The 21,024-nt window shown below is 38.4% G+C and overlaps 2 protein-coding genes across 2 annotated transcripts in view; both read right to left on the bottom strand.

Annotated features, from left to right (window-relative positions):
* Nucleotides 1-6,261, bottom strand: part of adgrv1 (adhesion G protein-coupled receptor V1) — a 133,586-nt gene extending 127,325 nt beyond the window's left edge. The window contains exons 1-6 of the mRNA XM_088336404.1: nucleotides 5,952-6,261; nucleotides 5,610-5,880; nucleotides 3,841-4,167; nucleotides 2,838-3,014; nucleotides 2,095-2,318; nucleotides 54-180 (exon numbers count right to left, since the gene is read on the bottom strand). Coding sequence (XP_088192530.1) covers nucleotides 54-180; nucleotides 2,095-2,318; nucleotides 2,838-3,014; nucleotides 3,841-4,167; nucleotides 5,610-5,756 — 1,002 coding nt within the window. The 5' untranslated portion in view covers nucleotides 5,757-5,880; nucleotides 5,952-6,261. The remainder of the gene's footprint in view (nucleotides 1-53; nucleotides 181-2,094; nucleotides 2,319-2,837; nucleotides 3,015-3,840; nucleotides 4,168-5,609; nucleotides 5,881-5,951) is intronic.
* Nucleotides 5,948-14,373, bottom strand: LOC148366002 (adhesion G protein-coupled receptor V1-like). Its single transcript, XM_088334989.1, has 8 exons — nucleotides 14,370-14,373; nucleotides 13,666-13,853; nucleotides 13,039-13,188; nucleotides 10,032-10,127; nucleotides 7,937-8,041; nucleotides 7,741-7,854; nucleotides 7,444-7,674; nucleotides 5,948-6,289 (listed from the first exon to the last, which is right to left on the bottom strand). The coding sequence occupies exons 1-8, from the start codon at nucleotides 14,371-14,373 to the stop codon at nucleotides 5,948-5,950; spliced, it is 1,230 nt and encodes a 409-aa protein (XP_088191115.1).
* Nucleotides 14,374-21,024: the final 6,651 nt, after the last annotated feature.

The raw sequence follows: 21,024 nt of genomic DNA on the forward strand, positions 1-21,024 counted from the left end.
ACCATGCTCGGAAAATATTCAAAGATCAAATAATTACAGTCTCTTGGACTTACGTTGATGAACCATGGACCTCGAGAGGGTGGAGAGAACTCAAAGACTCCACCGGGGTCGTCGTTCTCCATGATAACTATTTCTCGAGTGGTGAAGCCAGCTTTAAGGATTTGATTTTCAACGTTGCTCCTGGGACAAAAATATTAGATAGTGGATTTTAACTTCATCTTTGCAAAAAAATCATAAAATTTTATTGTTTTTGGTGCCACTTGTCCCTAGTGTCCCTTCCTGTGTACTGTGCTCAAGGTCACTGTGTAGATAGTACTTGCTATCTTTTTTAATCCTGTATATGTTTTATTTATCAAAATATTTATCAAATTTCATGCAAAAATGTTAGATTTTAAGTTAATAAATGTATATTATAAAAGTTTGTGCCTAAAAAGGGCATGCCGTATTAATGAACTTTAATCCTGAGTGTTTCAAAAATATTTTGATGAAATGGTTGATTTCTAAACAAATACGTGGTTTAAATATTACATGTATATATCTACATTTATATAGTTTAATATACGCAAATGAGAATATTTGGATAGGCCTACATTATCTTTTTTTCCTAACGAGATATTGGATTTAAGACTGTATGGCCACATACAAAATCAATTACCGTAATTCTTTTTTTTACTGGCCCTGCCCCTTGAAGTTCAAGACACTCAAACAAACCAAATCTCCCTTTTTTTCTTCTTATTTACTTGCCAGGTCTTGTCCGATTTCTCTAGCACAACGACAAAGTGATGAAGTAAGTCAATTACACATGTTATACATTGAGTACCGGTACTCATTGAGTACTCACGAATGTAAAATGGTACTCACGTACATGCTGACTGCACTATGTTTGTTCACTGCTCAAAACAGACACCGCACAAAAAAACTGAAAACTCTTGCCAACACTACCTCATACGAATATACAGGTAATGGTACTCATGTCTATGTTCTTGCACATGTCGACTGCACTGTTTACTGCTCACCTTGCACAATGTCTGACCATTTCTTTTTTCTGCACTATGATGACTATGTTTGCACCAATGCACATGCTGACTGTTTTTTTTGCACTATGATGACTTTTGCACCAAATGCAATATTGCACAACCCTTACGATACCAACGGTATCACGATAACACTGTATGTAACATCCCACATGCCGACATTTCTTGTGTAAATACCATGTAAATTATAACTATAGCCTTATCCCCCTTGTTTTATAACCTTATCTTCTCTGTTCCTTTATCTTCTTGGCTCATAGCTCACTGTGGATGTGTAAAACTGGAGTGTCATGCCCACTTTCGTTGTCACAATATGTTAACCCATTTTGTAACAATCACAATAAGGGTATATTCTATTCTATTCTATTTTTCCAAGGAAATTTTAAGTGATAGACCATGAAACTTGTTTAAACTAATATAATATTCAGTATCGTTGTGAGGACCTACAGTACTACTGGCTCTGATGCTAAAGGCTATGTTCAGATTTGTACGTTTGTGTATAGACTGGCATGAAGTAGTCATCACAAGAAAGATAAATTAGAGAACAAAACAAGACAAGTTAAAACATTCCAAAAAAAGCAATCACAGCCAAGTCCACTCATGCAAACTAAAGCAGGAAGCCTCAAAAGGCCAGGGCATCAAGCCTGTTTGAATTCAAGTGAACCACTCAAAGAGGATTCCCAACTACTAATTTATTTTGGATTTCTTTTTTTCGCACCACCAGAAACTCCCTAATGATCCTCATCTCTACGTCAACCACAGAGCCCAAAATTCTTAAGTACCCCCTACTCTGGAAAAACAAAGTCCTGATTCACACGGGACAAAAGGCCCAGGTTCACTTCACTCTCTACTTACCCAAAGAACACTATAAAACGGGCAGTCTCCACCCTGTAGCATTGGGAAAGAAGAGTGCTGTAGTTCTCATCAGAACATCCTTCTTCACAGTTAAACACTCAACCCCCCCACCTTAGGCTCTAATATCCTTATTGATTTATGTGTCAAATTGTTACACTCATCCCAGTGATTAACATGCTGCTTTATTCCCGCATGACTGTTTCCATACCTATCAAGGGTAAGCAACAAAGTCTCATTGACTTCAGGTGTATTATCAGCCATGACTGTGAGGTTGATGAATGCATCGCTTTGGCCGGACATGAAGACAACAGAGCCGTTGAGAGGTTCCAGATCATTCGAGTTTACGTCTTGGCGGTTGGCACCAATTGGTTTGAGACTCCAGAATACAACAGCATGACCGTCCGTGCCGTCACGCTGCAGGGGAAGGCTCACCTGCATCAAATTTCAACCAATGTCAACCAACATAATTTTTTTGTAGTAAGTAAGTCAGAAATTGTGTGGATCATTCATCTCTGTACTACAAGTCCAGGTGGCTTGCAGCACAGTTTACGGTGTGGTGGATGACTCGTTAGTATGTCTCACAGTTTAGAGGTCCGGAGTTCAATTATAACCTCAGGGTGTGGAGTCTGCATGTTCTACGTGTGCCTGAGTGGGTTTCCTCTGGGCATTTTGGTTTTCTCACAAAATACAAAAATACTGTAATAATGCAGGTTGATCGGGGAGTCAAGTGAATTGCCCAAGGCTTGAATGTTGTTTATTGTTTGTCTCTTTGTGCCCTGTGATTCGCTGTCATTTAGTCCAATAAGTCCCCTGCTTACTTCCCTCAATCGTGACCCTTGTAAGGATAAGTCGTTGGAAAATGTATAGGATATGTACGATTCATACATCACAAAAAAAAATCACTTATTACAGGTGGTTATGAGACGGTTTTGTATGGTGTTGGAAACTTACCATACTAAAGTTGCTGTCCTCTGGCTCATAAACCACAACTGTGCTGCTACTTGTAAAACCAATTTCCCCATTGGCGATATCAGGGGTTACTGTGAGGGTAATATTGACGACTCCACCAAACCTTGGGCTTTTTGAAGGAATCGGTGGAGTGATGTCAATGAGGTGGAGTGCATTCAACTTGTGGGAAAGAACAGAAAATTGTACATTACATTCTTGACACCAACATTGTTTTTCATATATTGTCCTCCAAAATCCCCAATTTAATTTTGTAATAAAATTATTTGAAGCAATTATTTGTATATTATTTGTCTATTAGGATATGGAGAAATACATGTATGCACTAATCACAATTTGTTAACGATCAAATGGTTTATTAAAGGTCAAGTATTCTAAATACAGTAGCTGTCATATATTTAGTCTTTTAGTACTTATTATATATTTATTGTTTGTAGAAGTATCTTTTGATTTTGGCATCCTCGTACGTATATTAACTCATATACTAATATTACAGTCGTCTTTTATGTTTTTGGCCTTCAGGCGTCACAAGAACCTGATTTCTTAAAATATATGCCATATAATACAGCTTGGAGAATTCCCTATTGAGGGGTGGAAACTTTGATGTGTTATGATCATGTATATGTTCTTCAAACTTTGTCCATAAAATACCAGAAGAGCAGCAAATTAGTCGAGGTGCTGCTCCTATCGCATGTGTAAATAAAGGTTGAATGTCTGTTATCATTGTTGTTCTGGAATATAAAAGGCCAAGAAAATGACCTGGAAGCCTGCATCTAATCTATGACATTAAATTATTATCAAATTTAATAAAACAAATGTGAAGGCCATTTATTAGCCGGATCGTTTTTGGTTTCTATGATTAAACAAATTGGCCAGTCAGGATGTTACCATAACAACAGACCTGAAGTGAGTGCCACTATTACACCACTTTCGCATTCAAAAGAGACACTCAAACAGCTCTGATTTGAGGAAATTCCTTGCAACCTACCAGGATTAAAAAATGAGCTCCATTCTGCAAAAATGCATCATTCCTGATCGGCAGCTTGACGAAAACCGTGCGCTCATGGGTGAAGACTACATTCACAATTCGGGTGACATTTAAAACCTGCTCCCTCGCCAGTGCTGGGTCTATTGGCCCTGCGGGAATGTAAAGGGCTGTGATGCTCATTGAGACTTGGCCAAGATTGCCACCCTCGCGCAGAAAGCTTAGTGACAGGAAACGGCCCTCAGGTTGGCTTTGGATGCTTTGCTCTATTCCGTTGTTGAAGCCAAATATTCCGTAGACGTCATCACTGTCTTGGATGTAAAATAACATCTGAGGAAAACAAAGGAAATCTTTACCAGCAATAAAATAAGTCATTTGAATCGGCAGGATGTTTCACATTTGATGTTGAAATTGAAGATATTTGATTGAAAACAATGTTTATGCTGTTACTTATCCTAAAATGTATGCCTGGTTTAGAAGGACTACGGTGAGGTGAAAATGAAAGAGGGAGGTTCAGGAGCCTGGAAGTTGTAAAACAGAGCTACTGTATAAGCTATAGTTAGATATGCTTTCTCTTTAATTAACTCAATTGAACTGGTGATGAATACTTTAAATAGAGCCCATTTAAGCATGCAGGATCTTTGGCCTGATTTGAACTCATGGACAATGTACGACAGTTTTTGTTTTTGTAGAATAATAATTGAGAAACGTGTGGTTAAATCCGGAAACATAAAAAAAAGGATCAGAATTGTTTTTATCAGAGGTATTGAGGAGCAACGTAGGATCATGGACTTGCTAAAGAAATGTGTGACAATATGAATTACAGAAGCTCAATTTGAAAGGTCAAAACTTCCAAGGATTCACAATAACAGTTTTTTCTATTGATACTAACAACCAATAACATTTTGCCTAAGGTAAATAATACCGATTAAACATTAACTTTATATTAACTGCAGGCTATATTTAGAAAAAACGGGCGCACACAGTATGGAAAAATATGTCACTTCTAAACACATTTAATGTCACACATGCCTTGGCTAAGACAAACATATTGCTAATTCTTATTAAGTGGCATTATTTTAGCTGTACACTTTAATAGCTAAAACAGATAAAATAAATATACAAATGCTGATGAATAGATGAATTGTCAAAGAAAAACAAAACTCAATGCACTCGTACAATCACAAGAGCCTGTACATGTCCTCAGCCATACAACTGATTATGGTCAAGCTTGCCGATGCCTCGCGAAAATTATGGAGAGGTACAGAGGAGACACAATGAAGTTGTGCCACTAACTTCTATTGAGAATCAAAATATACTCTAACCAGAAACATAAATGCTTACAATGTTTCAGACAGTAAGGTTGGCTGATTAAAAATTACAGTGCGGGTCAAATAAATAAATATGGGGTCTTTTTCTCCTATCCAGCTGATTACTGACACGTCACGGTTGGCCGTTATCAGTTTAATACATCTGGGCCAAATAATGATGGTGCATTCCAAACAATGTCAATGCTGCTTTACAATGGATTATGAAAACTGAAATCCTAACATCAAATCACCCAGGTTTTAAAAGCACACATTTAGCCAACCTGCTTTGTATCAAGTCATTGACATATTGGAACCCCACAGAAAAAAAGTGGCTGACAAAATTAGTTGACTTAACTTTACTAGGCTTAAATTCTCAAACACCTACACATAAGAAGCAAAATGCATTCGCACAACATCTGAAGGGCGTTTCCCCCCATTGTATGACCAATTTTCTTTACTGACCTCCATGGGTTTGTCCACCTCAGCACCCCCAGTCACAGAATTCGGTAGCAGCCTTAGGACGAAAGCTTCCACCTCTTCAGGTAGATCGTCTTGTACAATATTTATCGGAATCACGGCGGTCAACTGCCCAGGGGCAAAGCTCACCATGCCTGCCTCTGGGGCCAGGTCATTAGAAACCGGTGAGAGAACACTCGAGTTTCTACTAATGGACCAGTTTGTAGACACTTGTCCATAGCTACCTCCATTTCTTACAATAACAAAGCCTTCAAATCTGCAGGAATACAAAACAAATTGTTAGTTCCAATTCTTTTTATTTTCACTTGTGTTTGGCGGGGTTTTCACCTCTGTGTAAGGTCCTCGTCAATTCTGATTGGCTGAATAACCCCACTCGTGCTGATAGACAAGACACCGTGGGGCTTATCATTAGGTTCAATGGTGACAAGCACGGAAGTAGGGGAAACTAGCACAGCATCCCCTTTAATGCTGGCCTCAAGAAGGACCACTTGGAAAGACTCTGCTATTTCCGGCACGTCATCATCTGTAATGTTAAAAAGCAAACTGTTCTCGAAGACAAACGGAGGGAAGGTGATGGTCCTGACTTGCTGGAGGTCAAGGAAGTCCTTATCAGCTGTGGCGCTGACTAGCCCTTGGCCACTTACAACTTTATAATCCACAGAAACCTGCAGATAAATGAGTACAGATGTCACTTAATAATCTGTGGTCTGTGCGAACCCTGGTAAATCACATAAATAAAGGCAATAATGACAGCAACTCCTTTATTTTTGCAGTTTATCCATTCCATAACAACCTGTATTAAGTTGCATACAGTAGGGCAAATAAATATTTATACACCACCAATTGTGCAAGTTCTCCGACTTGAAAAGATTAGAGAGGCCTGTAATTGTCAACATGATAAAGCTCCACCATGATAGACGTAATGTGGAAGATAAAAAAAAACAGAAAATCACATTGTTTGATTTAAAAAATATATATTTCCAAATTACAGAGAAAAATAAGTATTCGGTTACCTACAAACAAGATTTATTGGTGTCAAAAAGGTCTAACTTCTTCTGACGAGGTCTAATGAGGCTCCACTCATTATTTGTATTATGACATCTGTTTTAAATCATTATCGGTATAAAAGACAACTGTCCACAACCTTAGTCCGTCACACTCTGCTATAGCCAAGACCAAAGAGGCTTTAAAGGACACCACACACATGCGCATTATTGCAGACACGTAGTATCCCTCATACAGGATATATACTGTGAACATGTAGTACACAGACGAATCATACACGCAAAATGGCAAAAAAAACCCTCATGCATATGAGGTTGTTTTCTCTGGGACATTTCCATTTTATTTTCTGCTCCTGCGGTGAAAAAAAAAACAGTTGTTACCATCCATATATAGTGGATGCCACAATTGTATTTATCTATGTGTAGTGTATGCCATATTTGTATCCACCCATAGTGCAAGCCACATACGAAATCTTAGAAACCGACAGGACACAGCGATGGAGCCCACACTTCTGGAGCAAAAACAAATAAGCATGGTAATTTGTTTGATTTTGGTCAGTAATATGAATGAAATAATTCGTTATCTAAATGCCGAAAGGGTGTCTATTTATGTTTTCTATGTTGTTATCAATGACAATGACAACAATTGTATCCTATGATATAATTCGCAGGACACACAAACCTTTGATTGACAGGGCAAATGCTATCACAATAACATGTAGCTGTTAAATAATTATGACTGTTTGTGATTGGAACTTAAGAGTTCAACTCATGCTGAATAAAATGGACCAATGAGTGCCCAAACCCTAAAATACCTCAGTATCAACAGAGCCAACAAGTCGGCCGTCCTCACTTAGCCGACCACGTGTCACATTCAGGGCTATGACTCCAGCTGACTCTGTAACCGCTACGATCGTGTGGAAGAACCGAAGCGGGCTGTCATTGCGTCGGATCCTCAGCCCAACGCTGCTGCCGTTGGGCTTAAGGAGAGCGCCACCTGCTATGCCAGTGAGCCTGACTGAAAATACTTCATCATCTTCTGGAATCTGGTCAGCATAAAAAAATGCTTGTTGAGTGAATTAAAAGATTCGGTGCTATTTGTTGCTTTGTACCTGGTCATCTCGGATAAGAATGCTGAAGTGGACGATGGAATGACCTTCTGGAATAGTGATATTTCCTCTGTCTGGGGTGAGGTCCTCAAAAGCAGGATTGGGACCCCCGGAAACCTGTAACAAGAAAATCAATACAAAATACATAAAAATAAATACATATATAAACGTGATATTTTTTCATGTATTGTTGCCAAACCTCAAAATTCACAATGACTGTTCCAAATGTCCCCTTTTCCCTAAATAAAGTGAAGGGCACGAACTGGGTTTGTCCTCTTGCTTCATCAACTTCCATTTCATCAGTCTGTGGTAAGAGAAATAATTGAAAATGTAATCAAATCTGGTATGCAATGAGAAAGGCAAATATTTTCAAAGCACAAGATTAAAATTGTCAAAAGCATTTTTGTTTTGGTGTACAGTATTCCCTCAATATTTGCGGTTAATCTATTCCATTATCAGCCGTATTATGTGAATATTCATGAAATAAGAAGGTACCATACAGGTATACACTATGTATTATAGCAAAACACAATTGAGATATTTCTATGCCATGAAAAACTCTAGACTTGTAATACGGATACAAATACAAGCTCAGACTTCTTCGCTAAAAAGCCTAATGTGTATTAATTGATTCATCCTGGACATATACCTCCGTAAATACTGTAAGTCAAAGCTTCTGCCAAGCCACGTACGAGTGTGATACTCTCATGAATGAGATAAATGTATTTTATTTTGAGTGCACTTATTTTGAAAAGTATTGAACGCTATTTGTATTATTTCATTTGTTTATTTCCATGGTTGAAAATGAAAGAGAATTTACAGCATTGTTACAGTGTGTCAAGTGGGTAGAGAGTGTGTGTCACTTCCACCCAAATCAGATCTGAGAATGTAGAGTGGTTTACGCAGCCTCATTCCAACACACAATCTCTTTATTTTACCGGTTACTCTTTTGTTTAAACACGAGGATGCCGATGGCGATACGCATGGACGCAGCGGCTCACAGCTCTTCAGCTAATTTTCTCATGTTGACAATATCTGTGTATTATTTGTTATTGCAACATCCATTGCAGCCTGGTCATCCTGGAAGGGGGATTACCTCATGTGCGGTCCCTTCTCAAGGTTTCTTCATTTTCCTCATGTTGAGGTTTTGAGTTTTTCCTTGCCCTCATGTAGGTTTTAGATCAGGCGATGGTGTAATAATAGTCTGTGGTTTGCAATCATTTGTGGTCTGTGCAGCCCTTTGAGACTCTTTGTGATTAAGGACTATACAAATAAACATGACTTGACTAGTATTGGCATAAATGTAGCAATGTTTCTGACAGTTTGGATGTTGAAAATGATTGCCTTATACACCCTCTCGTTTGTTTGTAAACATTTTGACATATCCGGTGGGCGGGGCTTAACCTGGGGGGCAAAAAACTATGGTGAGATGAAATGTCAACAAGCGTACGCGCTAAAAGTTTTGTTGTGTATCATAAAAATGGAGGGCTTTGATGGTTGAATAACCTATGTCTCATGTGACATCAGAGTCAAAGCTGGATGCAAAACAAGACTTGCGCTGGTCAGAACACTAAGGAAACGCAAGATGTCGTAAATGCTGCTTGTCGTCATGTGTGTTATGTTTCCAGAATCGGAGAAACAAACGTTAGTGATCATAAATTTAAATTTTACAGGATCCCACAAGACACTACTGATCATGGAAAAAGAAGAGAGTTGTGCTTAAATGCATTAAACGCTGAAACATCACTAGTCCAAAAAACGATTATTTTGGATTGCTTCAATTAGTGCCGAGGAAACCCGAGGCAGTTCTCTGATTTGTTCTGAGCGTAAAAGTTGTTGTTAAGTGATATAGTAATTCTGCCATGTGCGTATTTGTCCATACTCATAAATCCACAATGGACCAAGGACATAAAAGTCGAACCGCAAAAGTGAGGGAATACTGTAATCTGTTATTTTCATTTCACTGAACACTAACAATAGCACAACTCAAAAAAAAAAAACTTGGAAAATATCCAGCTGTCAGATCCCTTACAAGCACAACAGAACTTGGCAAAAAAATCATCCGTCACGTCAAACCAACTGCAGGTGGTAAGACAAATGGTTCCCAAAATCCCACGGTTACCATGGAAACATAATTCCAACAAGTTAGGTTTGATGTGTATTTAATTGTATTTTGAAGCCTATAAAAGACAACCACAGCACCTATGGTTCATACATTAGTAGTCTTGAGGCGAGACTTTCAATAATAGGAAAACTAAGAACAACTGAAGTTAAAAATAATGGACATTTCTTACTAAATTGAAGGCAATGATTCCAAAGGCATTATCATTGGACAGGATGGTTATGGTGAATTTGTTGGGTGTTCCCAGTGTGACACCATTGGAGGAGCTCTGTAAAACGGAAGCATTTTGAATTAGGTCAGCACACAACCTTCATCATCCCTGATACTCACAATCCCTTCTCTCAGTTTTTGTCCCACCACCCCTTGAGACACCATAGTGAGAAAGCACAAACACAGGAACTACTAGTCCCGACTCACTTCATTGGTCCCTTTGCCTCTCTGCGGGATTCCACTTCATTCTTGAGTGCCATCGCTCGGCACTAAGACCTGACAATCTCAAAATTTCCTGTGTGTCTCCAAGTGAACAAAAGACTTTTTCTTTTTTCTTTTATACAATAACAACTACTTCTTTTGGACTGTGAAAGAAAAGTTTGTAATTTTTGTGAACATAATTGCAATACTAAAGGATACAATTAAGCTTATCATTGATCTATTGATTTATCAATAGATACGAAAGACTAGGTTTACATGCCGGTTGGAATCAGACGATTGCTAGTATTTCGATGATGTAAATCTATGTAAATGCTCACAGAAAACTAATCAAAGTTAGTCATAAGATCAAAATAGATAAGGTAGTACCGTGATTTTCTGATTACTAGTGCATGTACACTAGAACCCAAGGTTGCAGAGTCCCTACCTTAGGATGCTTTTTTCTTTACTATTTGGAATAAGATGTTTTTTGGGCCCCTCAAAGCATTTTCCTCATTTTACAACATCAACAGTAAATTCAGACTTAGTGGTGCATATGACTATATATTCTATTTTATATTGGTTGATGTCGTATAAGATGCTGATCATATCATAATATACATGTAAATATACTTTGGCTGAAGTATCACACAATGCTCTGTTTCTCACTCTCCATTCAGTTCAGAATCTTGTGTGCTTCTTAAAGACTTTGTGAGTTAGTCCAATACATTACTGCATTCTTTCTACTTTTTTAATGAGCTTTGGGTCTCAAATGCTGCCATGATGCTAAAGCAATAAGCAAAAACGTGATTAACATACAACAGAGCTTGCAATTTTGGTAAAAGACCGCACACGAAAGGCTGTTCTTGCTGGGTTGCATGCCTATAAACAATATAGAACCAGGACGATTACTAAGAGTAGGGAAGCAAAGAGAGCAACAATGTCTTCTACAGTATAGCAATGAGAATATTCACATGTAGTTTTAAAATCTGTTTTAATTTCAATCCGCTGTGTCTTGCCCCCTTCTGTATTCATCCACAAACTCGCTGTACCAGCTCAAGTCATAACCAAAATCAAAACCAAATATAAATGTTTCTTTTCATATACAGTATATTATCAGTATTAATAAATAACATCACACATATCAAATATACCTGTATGTGGTTTTTATTTTATACTATTTTATAATGTTTAGACAATTGTAATGTTTTACTTCACCCCTACTGTTATGTTAATTCAAAGTGTGTGACCCATGTCGAAGTACAAATTCCTCCTCAAGGTAGCATTCTAGTAACCTGATTTGGCCAAAGCTTTGTCTTCACTCCATTGTAAATAAAGGGGCTAAGTTGTCTTCATCTTCCCTTTCACTCTGCATGTAGGGTAAATACGGGTAGGCAACACAGGAAAACACCAGGGGCCACTTAAAGAAGTTTCAGCTTGGAATGTTAGGCATGTATTACAAAGGTAACAATCAGGCTTTCCCCTCAACTCATCAATCAAACTAGCCGACTAAATTCTGACTTGAAACCATGGCGTTAGCCTCTAGGTGTGAGGCATCTTCAACTGCAAATGTAATTAACTTGAAGTATTTACAATCTGGCTCCACACCATCTGTGCAGTAGTGCAATTTGGTCACCATGTCAACTGGTATTAAATTCTGTCGCGAGTGAATTTCAAGGGTGAAAAAGTCCTTGTTGGAATTTTTACGACTGTCAAAGTCAGTTTCCTTTCACAGCATCATCGTCTTTTAAGAAGAAAACCTCAAAAGCGCTCTGGTCATGTACGTTTCTCCCTCCCACTCAGTTTGACCCCAGTAAAGTCTTATAGAGGACACACATCAAAGACCTTAAAAAAGGGCTTATTGTGGTTGATGCCTCCGTACCCAATTTCTGAACCAGAAGAGTCAGACTTTTGTTTACTGATGAAAGCAACTACAACATGTTAAAACGTACGACTCAACTTTACAGTATATAGCACTTTGTTGACAAACAGAGTTGCTTGTAAAAATAAAATCAGATTAACCTAAGGGTAAGTGGTTGACAATATTATATTATGAAGGACTCCAACAAGATTGTGAAATCTTTTCTGGGTAGTAGTCTCATCTGGAAGTCCCTGGAATGGATTTAATGTGTATTCCTGCTTTTGTAGCCACTTGCCAAATCACCAAATGGCATCCATTTGGTGGCTTTGCTTTGCTTTACCCACTAGCATTACTTTTACAGTTAATGCTAATGCCGGTTTTGCCGACCGTAACTACAAATGCAGGCATCGTAAACATGGCCGCTGGCCACTAAAGCTAACATCTTTGCATCGAAGTGTAATATTTAATCATGCAGGGTTAGATAAATAATGTCCTGCTTTCTAAATACAACTAATCCAGGTTTCACCCCCTCAACTAATATTGCACTGCTGACGTGACTGCTAGCCACTAATGCTATGGTCTTTGGATTAATGTTTTATGTTTAATATTGCAAATTTTGATCTTAAAACAAAATTTGAATATTTCAACTGTAACCTTAGAAACATGCCCCCTATTGACAGATTGTTTCATATTTGTAAAAAATGAAAGGAAAAAGGTGCATTAAAAATATGCCAAAATCCATATTTTAATTTAGTTTTTAAAAAATATGTGATATTATTCTCGTTGCTTTAACTCCTGGATTAAACTAAAGCTATTTAATAATAAATACAATCAGGTCACCGATCGCATCGTCATAATCCAAACAAATGTGGCATAAACGTGAAAGACAAAGTGATGACGGGTCTTTAACCTGGACAGTGAGGTTGAAGACAAATGTTTCATCAGCTTCAGGCAGGTCGTCATCTTTCACAGCAATGAAAATTGTCTTGGTAGATTCAGTGGACAGCAGAAAAGCGACGGCATTAACGGCCTCGAAATCTCCCGTGTCGACTCCCTCCAGCTGAAACGGACAAAGCAGGAATAGTGTAATTTTACAAAAGAGATGATTGAGGACAGAAGGCGAGCATGTTTTCTTCTCTGTGACCTCCAATCTTTTGGTAGGATTCAAAATACTGTGGTAGTAAACTCAACTAAAATTTGTTGAAAAGGGATTATACAACTAGCTCCTTCATCACGTTCCACTATCTTGGCTAGTTAGGCATCAATTGTGAACATCTGACACATAACCCCATGTGAAGCCTTTAAAGTCAAACCCCTACTGAGTATTTTAAGACTTCCTGCTGGCAAACATCATTTTTGATGTTGCCGTTACTTACTCTAATGCAGTAGACCCCCTGTTCACACCATCCCTGCCTTATGACACCCTATCCCAGAAGGATACTGTAAATAAAAACTTGACTAGCTGTAGTTGTAATGGCTATGAACTTTTGAAGATTAAAATTTAATTTTACCTAAATACATGACACACAATACATACCAGAACCAAAGCTGTGACATTGACTGGATCTCCCACTTTCTCCACAACCAGCCGGACTACGGTTGTACTGCTCTCATTAACGACAAAGTCCGTCTGTCCTGAGAATCGCAGCGTGGCCGACTCGGATGTTGCGCCGGGGATGGACAGAGCTAAAACCAAGCCAGCCAAATGGAGGTAAGTGGTAACGCCTGTACGAAGAACCAAAGGATAAATGGTTAGAATCAACAGGTTTATGGGTTGACTGTGGTCGAATATACAATTCAGTTCATTCCGTCAGTGAATTTATGCCAGAAAAACAATCAAACTTTTAATTCGGAATGAATGGGGCCATTTCAATTAAATCTGTATTGGCAGAATTCTCTTCTGCGGAAGTGACCTTGTGGTAAGATTGTGTACATTCAAATTATGTAAATGTATTTTAAAGTGTACATTTATCTCTTTTGCATTTAAAAAATATATGTTTCTATTTTATTTATCAAGATAATGTCATGCAAAAGAAAATGTTTTTGCAATGAAATCTTTAAGTCTATTAACAAATTAAGTGCTTAAAAAGAGGCATAAAAAGGTTCTTTATTCTGATCCTGAGTGTTAAAAAAAAAGGAATGGTCTATTAATAAACAAATATAAACAGAAATAACATCTACATATAAATATTTGCATGCATTTACATTCAGTTTTTGTGTCCTGCGATTATTTTTCCTCACGCATTGCCAAGATACAGGATGGGGAATGTATCAGCAATGATAAATTTATTCTGGACAATTGCAAAGGAGATTTCAAAGGATGCCTGTTCGTTTTAATTATTACATCATTGTCGCTATTGGTCAATCATGTTGCTGTGTTTTGATTCCCACACCCTACGGGGCTTTGTAACATTAAAGACAGCTTTAGGACTGTATAGAATTCTCTTATGTGAAAGCTCCTCTCGTGGCCCTCCCTGCAAGTTCAAAATCCACTGCTGTCTTCGCTACTTTTTTTGAATGTCTCGGTAAGCGCAAATGTGGACAGCTGTTGGTCCCTATTTGAAGATCTTGTAATGTGACCATACCCCTAAAGTTTTCATGCGATTTCTGGTTCTGATCCCTATGTCAGAACCAGAACAGGAGGAGGACCCAGGTGCGTAACGTTTTCAAGCAAGCTTTATTTTACAGGAATGGGGCAGTTATGCATGTTAACACAAACGCCAGTGATTCGGTGATTGCTGGACGGAAGCAGTAAGACACAAGTCTGGAGTGGAAAAACAGGAAGCCAGAGGCCGACGAGATTGATACCAGATACACGAGCAGATACCGGACGGACGGGGTCGATACCGGACAGGACGGGACAAACAGTATCTATACAAGATACACGAGAAGATACCGGAGAGACGGGATCGATACCGGACAGGACGACACAGAAAGGATCAATACCAGATACTGGAGACTGGAGTCAGATATCAGACAGGACGAGACAGATGGGATTGATACCGGATACTGGAGACTGGCGCAAGATATCGGACAGGATGAGACAGGCGGGATCGATACCGGATACCGGAGATTGTAGCAAGATAACAGACAGGACGAGACAGACGGGATCGATACCAGACACTGGGGACTGGAGTCCGATATCAAACAGGACGAGATAGACGGGATCAATACCGGACAGGATACACAAGCAGGATACTGGACAGAGTCAAAACACACGTCTTGCGGGTGCGAAGGTTCGTTGACGGACTCACAAGGGGTGAGTGAAAGCACTGAGCTTAAATAGGAGGGAAGCCAATCAGGCAACGAGCCGCAGCTGGCGCCAAATGGGCGGGGCCAATTGAGGACAATGGGCAACCGTGACACCCTCTTCTGATGTGATACCTCAAAGATATTTAAATTGGGTTACTCGGTTGTCTACTAAAGTTTAAACTTCACAGGCAGATACAAAAAAATATGTTTATTTTTGTTCTTCATTGCCTGTCCATACTGCCAATTTTTTAACTCAATACAGCCAACGAATCAAAAGGTTTGCCCACCCCTGAAGTTTTCTTTTACACTGAGAGATGGTGACATTTTAATAACTTGTCACCCAGTGGAAGTGACAACAGAAATAGACCATCGTCCCAAAACTCTCGAAGGCAGCCACGTGTTTATAAGGAGCGACCAGATGGTCATGGTGGTATAAAAAGCTGGTAACATTCTTCGATTTAAAAAGCTGTAGACCTCATGCCGTCACGACTGCTAAACCACTTGTTTGTATAAGCGCCATTTTTCTTGACCACTCAAATCCACTGTGTCACGCCAAAGTAAATACGACCAAATCGGTAATTTCACTTACTCTGCTAAAGTTTTCTTGGCATTCCTCCCTGGTCTGCATTCTCTTTTCATCCCCTCTAATTTTCTTCTTTGCTCTGTCGATTCCTACGATCTTTTTTACGGCTGCCTTCCCCCTTAGAATAATCCCAAAGCTGGATGAAGCTACTGGAAGGTTGTCATGGTTAGCACAACAAAACGACGGAGCACAAAAGGGATTGTGGCCTCCTTCTAACCATTCTATTCATAATCTGCAAAATGTGGTCTTGCTAAGGATATGCTGTAAACCAGAGGGAAACTTGCTCCCTGGAAGTACTCCGTAGCCCCTATTAGAATTCCTGAGTAGCCCACGGACTGTTATTTTTTAAATAACTCAATAGTGATGGGTCAGAGTTATTTCCTAGAAAATTTCTTTTCTAACAGTCATTATGTTTTTGTGGTTGACTGAGCCTTTTTTTAAACTAACTTAACAATTACAAAATGGCAACCACACAATAACATAGTGTAAAAACATAGTAATACTATAACTTGATAGTTTAGAAATACTGTACGTATTAAACTAGTATCCCTTTACGCTTATGAGTATCAGAAAAGTAGCGCTCAGCCTTCTAAGAAGCATGGTGACCACTGTAAACATTTTTAAGAAAATACTATTATTCCAAATGATTGGGGGAGCAAGCAGTAGTCACTTTATCAGGCAAAGATTTTAAGGAAATTTCGACAGCCACCGTTGCTTTTTTATCGGGTAATAATGTCAACATTTGTTTTATTTGTAATTATGTGCAGGCATTGTAAAATTACACCGGCAATGGAAAGAGGACTAGAGAACTCATCAAAAAGGGATTTCAAGCTGGTGGGTGGTAAGGTTTTGGGATTAGATGGCTAACAAAAAAAAGACCTGATGGATTTCATGCAATTTAATTTTCAGAGATTTCACTATTCATATTGGTCTATCACAACTAAATTGTATAACTATTTACTTTTTAAAACTTGTTTATTTGTAGTTATAGGAAATAGGTGGCAATTTACAATTGCATTAAATTCATAGATGGTAACCTATAATTACAAAGCTTAAGTAAAGTGTTAATATTTTGAAAATTGATTCGTAATAGCCCATAACATATGAAACCTGACCAAAAATTAGTTAGCATGGAGCCACATTACATTACATTAAAATCACTTTACAGAACCAATACTTGAAATTATTGATATTTACGACTGGGTTGCTTGAATGTTTCAAGCTGACACAAACCAGTAAGGTGTAAGTAATTTATCATAAAAAACGCACATGCCTATTTATAAGTTTAAACTTTTGTAGACACATTGAAATAAGGAGAAAAGACAAAAATGGCTTTCAAACTTGCAAAGAGAACAGGTAGAGAAGCCTTCAGATAATAAAGTTCAGACCTTTTCTAGAGGCCCTACGCTGAACTCTTTATTTTTATCACAAATCCTAGGTTGCAAAAGTATGTAGATGTCGAAGAACAGCCTCATAATTGGCTGATAGCGACATGAATAGTCAAAACAACCAAAAACTGTGTGCAATAATAGTCTAAATAACAAACTGCCATCCTATGACATCCCCTTTGAAGTTGTCGAATATTAAAAACAGAACCTATATGACATTTAATATTGCATGTATATATATTGTCTAGCGCTGTGGTTGGACCTCAGTAACACGGAGATACATCTGTGTTGCTGCTCAGTGTTTCAGCGTAACCAGAAACTGCTGCACAACCAGGGCTACTTCATTGTATTAAACCCACATGGGAAAGCCCTTGATTAAAACTTCACTGGCTGATGTCCAACACCCTCTTACAAAAAGGAAGTACAAAAATCGCTTTCCACTTCTAAACCTCCAAATACTTGGAAATTGTTGAAATGAATATGGGAAAGGCCAAATGCGCTTTGTAATTAAAATCCCAATAAATTCTGCTTTCCATGAAAAGTCTTAACATATTTTAAAAGATATGAAGGGAACCAATGATTCTTGCTGTCAAGTTTTACTAGGAGAATCCTGCAGCATCACACCTAGCCAGAAAGTCCTAGGATACTATTGAATAATTGATCCAAAAGATTACGACACACAAGTTGCTGTCACGCAAAACCCAAGAGCCAGCGGCATCCGGGAGCTGACCAGCAACTGGACACCTCCTCGTTTTACTAGGGTGGTATATCTAGTGAATCAATGAGCAAGGGATCCAAGGCTGCTATTTCTATTAACCAAGCTTCTAACTAGAGCTGCAACAACAAATCAATATCATTGATGATTAAAAGCGTTGGCAACAAATTAGTTAATCGATCTGTTGTGATGCGCTATTTATGTGTCACTCAGCACATCGCGGAGCCAATGGAACGTGACGGATACATAGAAAACAATTTGACCTGTCTGCAGAAGAGTGGGAGCACTCCACACTTCACAAAACAAATAAGTGTGGCGCTTGCAGGCATTGCAAAAGTGATATGGCACGGGAGCACTACGGTGGTGAGGCAGCAATCAAAACCAAAACATAGAGTCACAGACAAGGATGAAGGGAGCTCAGTCGCAGGGTAAGCGACTACATTATTTATTTTTATTAGTTTGTTATTTGCGTTTTTAAGTGTGGAAACATAACCTTTGTCTATGGTCGCGAGCAGATGTTAGCGTTTGCTTTCTAGCTGATTAATGACGGCGTGTGTGTGTGTGTGTGTGTGTGTGTGTGTGTGTGTGTGTGTGTGTGTGTGTGTGTGTGTGTGTGTGTGTGTGTGTGTGTGTGTGTGTGTGAGAGAGAGAGAGAGATACTTTTTATTTCGGTTAAATAACCTTAAGCAATGTTTAATTGTGCTTCATAAAAAAAGCCTACACTTTCACTCAATGGTAGTAAGATTGAGCATCAAGGTTCAATTTTCTAGGAAAATCTGAGCTACTAAGTGAGGAAACGTTACTATAGTCTTTAGTCGCTCGCTAAATGTTAGTGTTTGCGTGTTAGCCTACTAATGACTGCTAAATGCTAGTGTTTGCGTGTTAGCCTACTAATGACTGCTTGTGTGTGAGCGAGATACTTTTTATTTCAGTTGAATGAATGAAGGTTATTTGAGTACAGCACATAACAACACTATCACCAACTAGTTAACAAAAGGGAAAAACAAATTATTCGCACCAAACAAACACAAAAATCAGCTGAACGATACAATATTAACATAAAAAAGTGCCCAAAGGGAGTAGGCTGAAGCTGTGGCATCATACAAGCCACAGCAAGCAGCTGTCATCAATGAGAGCATCCTCAACATGATCCTCATTGACATGCTCACGTTTTTGCATTGTAATGCAAAGTTCTCAAGAAAAGAAGAGTGGGTGAGTTAGTGAGCAAAGGTGATAGTGGGTTTTTTTTGCTTTTAATGTTGAAAATCATGTTACCGTGTTTTCAAATTTGCATTTATTTCTTGTTCTAAAATCTTAAGTCCCTTTAAACAACAACTATACATATTTTATTCCACTTTTTAAAATATTATCTCATACATTAGCAGGTGTATACCATTGGTTATTGTTTATTGTTAAGTTATTAGACAAACACTTGGAATTATAATGTTGATAGGTGTCACTGGGTTTTCAGATTTGCAATGATTTCTTGCTCCAAAAGCTCATGTTCCCTAAACAACAAAGAAGCCTTTTTGCACTTTATACAACAAATCTATATACTTGAAAGTGTATACAAAACTTTGTATCTGTTTTGTTTGTAATTTGACTAACACTGACTTTTTTTATTGTTTAATATTGTAGAATATGGCAGCACGGCGGCGCAGTGGTTAGCGGGAACCTCCTGTGTGGGTTCAAATCCAGCAACCGGACTTCCTGTGCGGAGTTTGTATGTTCTCCCCGTGCTTGCGTGGGTTTCCTCCCACATTCCAAAGACATGCATTTCAGGTGGATTGGCCGGTCAGAATTGTCCCTAGGTGTGAAAGAGCGAGCGAGTTGTCTGTCCCTGTGTGCCCTGCGATTGGCTGTCAACCAGTTCAGGGTGTCCCCTGCCCACTGCCCGATGATTGCTGGGATGGGCTACAGCACCCCCGCGACCCTACTGAGGATAAGCTGTGCAGCTAATGAGATGAGATTGTAGAATATTTTGTTTTGTGGACTATTTTTATTTATTTTTATTTGTCCAAAAACAAAAACAGAGACAAAGAGGAAATTAATAATAATGTGTTTTTTAATTCATCAGAAAAAAATAATCGTCAAATTAATCAATTTTTAAATTAATCGTGTGTTGCAGCTCTACTTCTCACACAGCTAATAGTTAAAGGGGCAAGCCACAGCAGGCTTGTATTATTATCTTGTCTATTCATTGTGCTTATCAGTAAATCTAATCTAATCCATCACAACCTACCATTTTGTATGCTACCGAGGTCTAAACCAGTCAGTCATATTCACACCTACATGCAATAATCATACCCGTGAGCTTATATGGTTCCCCTGTATTTTTTGATCATTTTAAATTGTTTACACCATGTACCAATTATTGTACTAAAAAAGTAACATTTTAGAAAAAATAATGTTCGACCGATCTTATCTTGCTGCTTTTGGCTCTAATCAAGATCATCTTGGTCACGTGTAGCAGATCACAATGTCATTGCCAATTGCCAATCTTGTCAAGGCAAACCAGTAAATGTAAACCCCGACCAACCATTTATTTTAAACAAAATTGAAAAGATTTGGTTAGAGTTAAACCATCTGTAGAACTAATGAAATCTGTGAAAACCTGCACTGCTACTTATAACAAGCAACAAGAAATTTACTGCAAGTGGAGAAAGAACCAAAAAGGATGCTGAAATAATTGTGTTGTGTGTTTGGTAAATAAAATACCTTGTTTACACAAATGGACTTGGTTTCTATTTTACATGGTCTGTCTTACCCTGAAGAAAAGGGTACCGAGTTGCTTAAGTAAAGCTCTTTATAGCTTAAGCAGGGGAGAAATTGGCTGAGGTTTAGAAGTATGCAATATAGATTCAGTTAACTGAACACTTGAAACATTTGCCTTAGGGAATAGAACAAAAATGACAGAGAACCCCCAAAGCACACAGCAACATGTATAGTTTGAGGTCT

The sequence above is a fragment of the Urocampus carinirostris genome, chromosome 5 (assembly GCF_059441175.1).
Source record: "Urocampus carinirostris isolate Australia breed hairy pipefish chromosome 5, RoL_Ucar_1.0, whole genome shotgun sequence".
NCBI classification, from domain to species: Eukaryota; Metazoa; Chordata; class Actinopteri; order Syngnathiformes; family Syngnathidae; genus Urocampus; species Urocampus carinirostris.